Raw genomic sequence first — 1,614 nt, 5'->3', positions numbered from 1 at the left:
TGAACAGAGCACCAGGTACTGAGTAGCTCCATCTGCCGGCTGCCAGCTTAGTTTTATACTGTTGTGGTTCACCTCAGATGCTCTCAAGGAAACAGGAGGCGGCAATGGTACTGAAGGGAAAAAACAGGACAGAAAGTTTTACAAGAAGCAGTTAACTCTCTCCCCGAAGAGTCAGGGACATCAATCAAACCGGTACTACAGCAAAACCGAAAGAAAGTATTTTAGGAGAGGATATAGGTATAATAGAACAGCGGCTAATAGAGGCCTGATTCTTTGGAAATGGAAAGTTTTTAACATCTGGAGTAAAGAGACATGCCGAGACCAGACATGATGTATCCTTGCCCTGGGACCCGTTAAATGCCAACTCTTTGGCCAGGACAAAAATTCATTAGTGCTATCTTGTGCAGGAGTAGGAGCTCAAAGTGTGCAAAAAGGTATCAAGACTTGGGATCCTTGGGCAGGCATCAGGATAGATAATTGGTGGTCTGAGACCATTGTCTATGAGGCTGACCACAGGGCTTGAATACCTCCTAGTGCTCCCTACTGCGTCTCTGGTCTTACATGTTAGTGCTCTATGTTGGGGCGGTGGTTGCCTCTTGGCTGATCCATGGGGAATCAATCCTGCAAACTCCAGAGCTAAAAGCATGAGCTGCTGTTACCTGAGGTCCGAAGTCAAGGCGCCGTGACGGGTGTGGACTGCAGCAGCTCCTATCTTCTACAGATCTGGCATTGAGCAGATCTCATAACACACACTCCCCAGCTAATTACCTTCACGCTGCCTTTTCTGTGGCTTGTTTCAATTATCGCATAGCATGGGAACACCACAAAGTTTGAACCTTTTAAAATCAGAGTAGCAACAGGTGCACAAGCCTAAAGAAACCTTAAATGAAGACTTGGAGGGGAGATGAGCTCCTCATTTCCAAGCACTCGATGCCACAAAATTCCCTTGAGAGGGGATGTCATTCTCTTATGTCTTAGCACGCTGTAGCCCAGAAACAGACAAGCATTCAGAGCATGGGATAAAGATAACAATAGATTAATTCATAGATTTAATTAAGATAGACATAATTAAAAAAAAAAAAACGAGCCAACAGAAAGCTTAAAGTTAAATCCAATGCATTTAGGTAACGTTGCTTCTTCTTGCCAGAAAACTAAATAGCTAATTTACTCCCCAAAAGGAAGCTCATTCTTTTTTGCAGTCAAGCATCATCTCTACTTAAATTTACTGAAACAAAATTCCTGCGGTCTTTATTCCGCTCTTAGTTAGATGACATTCCCTTTGACTTCAGGGAGCATTTTTCCCCAAGACATCAAAATTAAATAGAAAACTGTCCTAATGAAGTTTTCCTGACCAATTTTAGCTGAGGCACTGTGCCTGAAGAGATCAACCCAGGAAGACATTGTTTGCAAGGAGGAGAGTGAAGATGTTTGGTGCATCAGAAGAGAAAGGATGCTCAACACAGGGGAAGGCAAAATGGAAGTCAAAATATGGGCTACAGACAGGGATGTAGGATGCAGTGGGAATGGGAGCATGGGAGGAAAAAAATGGAGATGCAAAAGGGCTAAAAGTCGGAGAGAGATTTGCTTGGAATCGATGAAGACCCAGTGATCAAA

At 43.6% G+C, this 1,614-nt stretch overlaps 1 protein-coding gene across 1 annotated transcript in view; it reads right to left on the bottom strand.

Moving 5' to 3' along the window:
• The window catches only part of LOC112549937 (collagen alpha-1(XX) chain-like), a 30,074-nt gene that overhangs the window by 2,161 nt on the left and 26,299 nt on the right, over positions 1-1,614 (bottom strand). Inside the window, exon 11 of the mRNA XM_025201657.1 lies at positions 6-110. Within this exon, the coding sequence (XP_025057442.1) occupies positions 6-110 (105 nt within the window). The remainder of the gene's footprint in view (positions 1-5; positions 111-1,614) is intronic.

This window comes from Alligator sinensis, unplaced genomic scaffold (genome assembly GCF_000455745.1).
Source record: "Alligator sinensis unplaced genomic scaffold, ASM45574v1 scaffold752_1, whole genome shotgun sequence".
Lineage (NCBI taxonomy): Eukaryota > Metazoa > Chordata > Crocodylia > Alligatoridae > Alligator > Alligator sinensis.
Note: the sequence above shows the minus strand (reverse complement) of the source record. Positions and strands in the feature narration are given on the sequence as shown.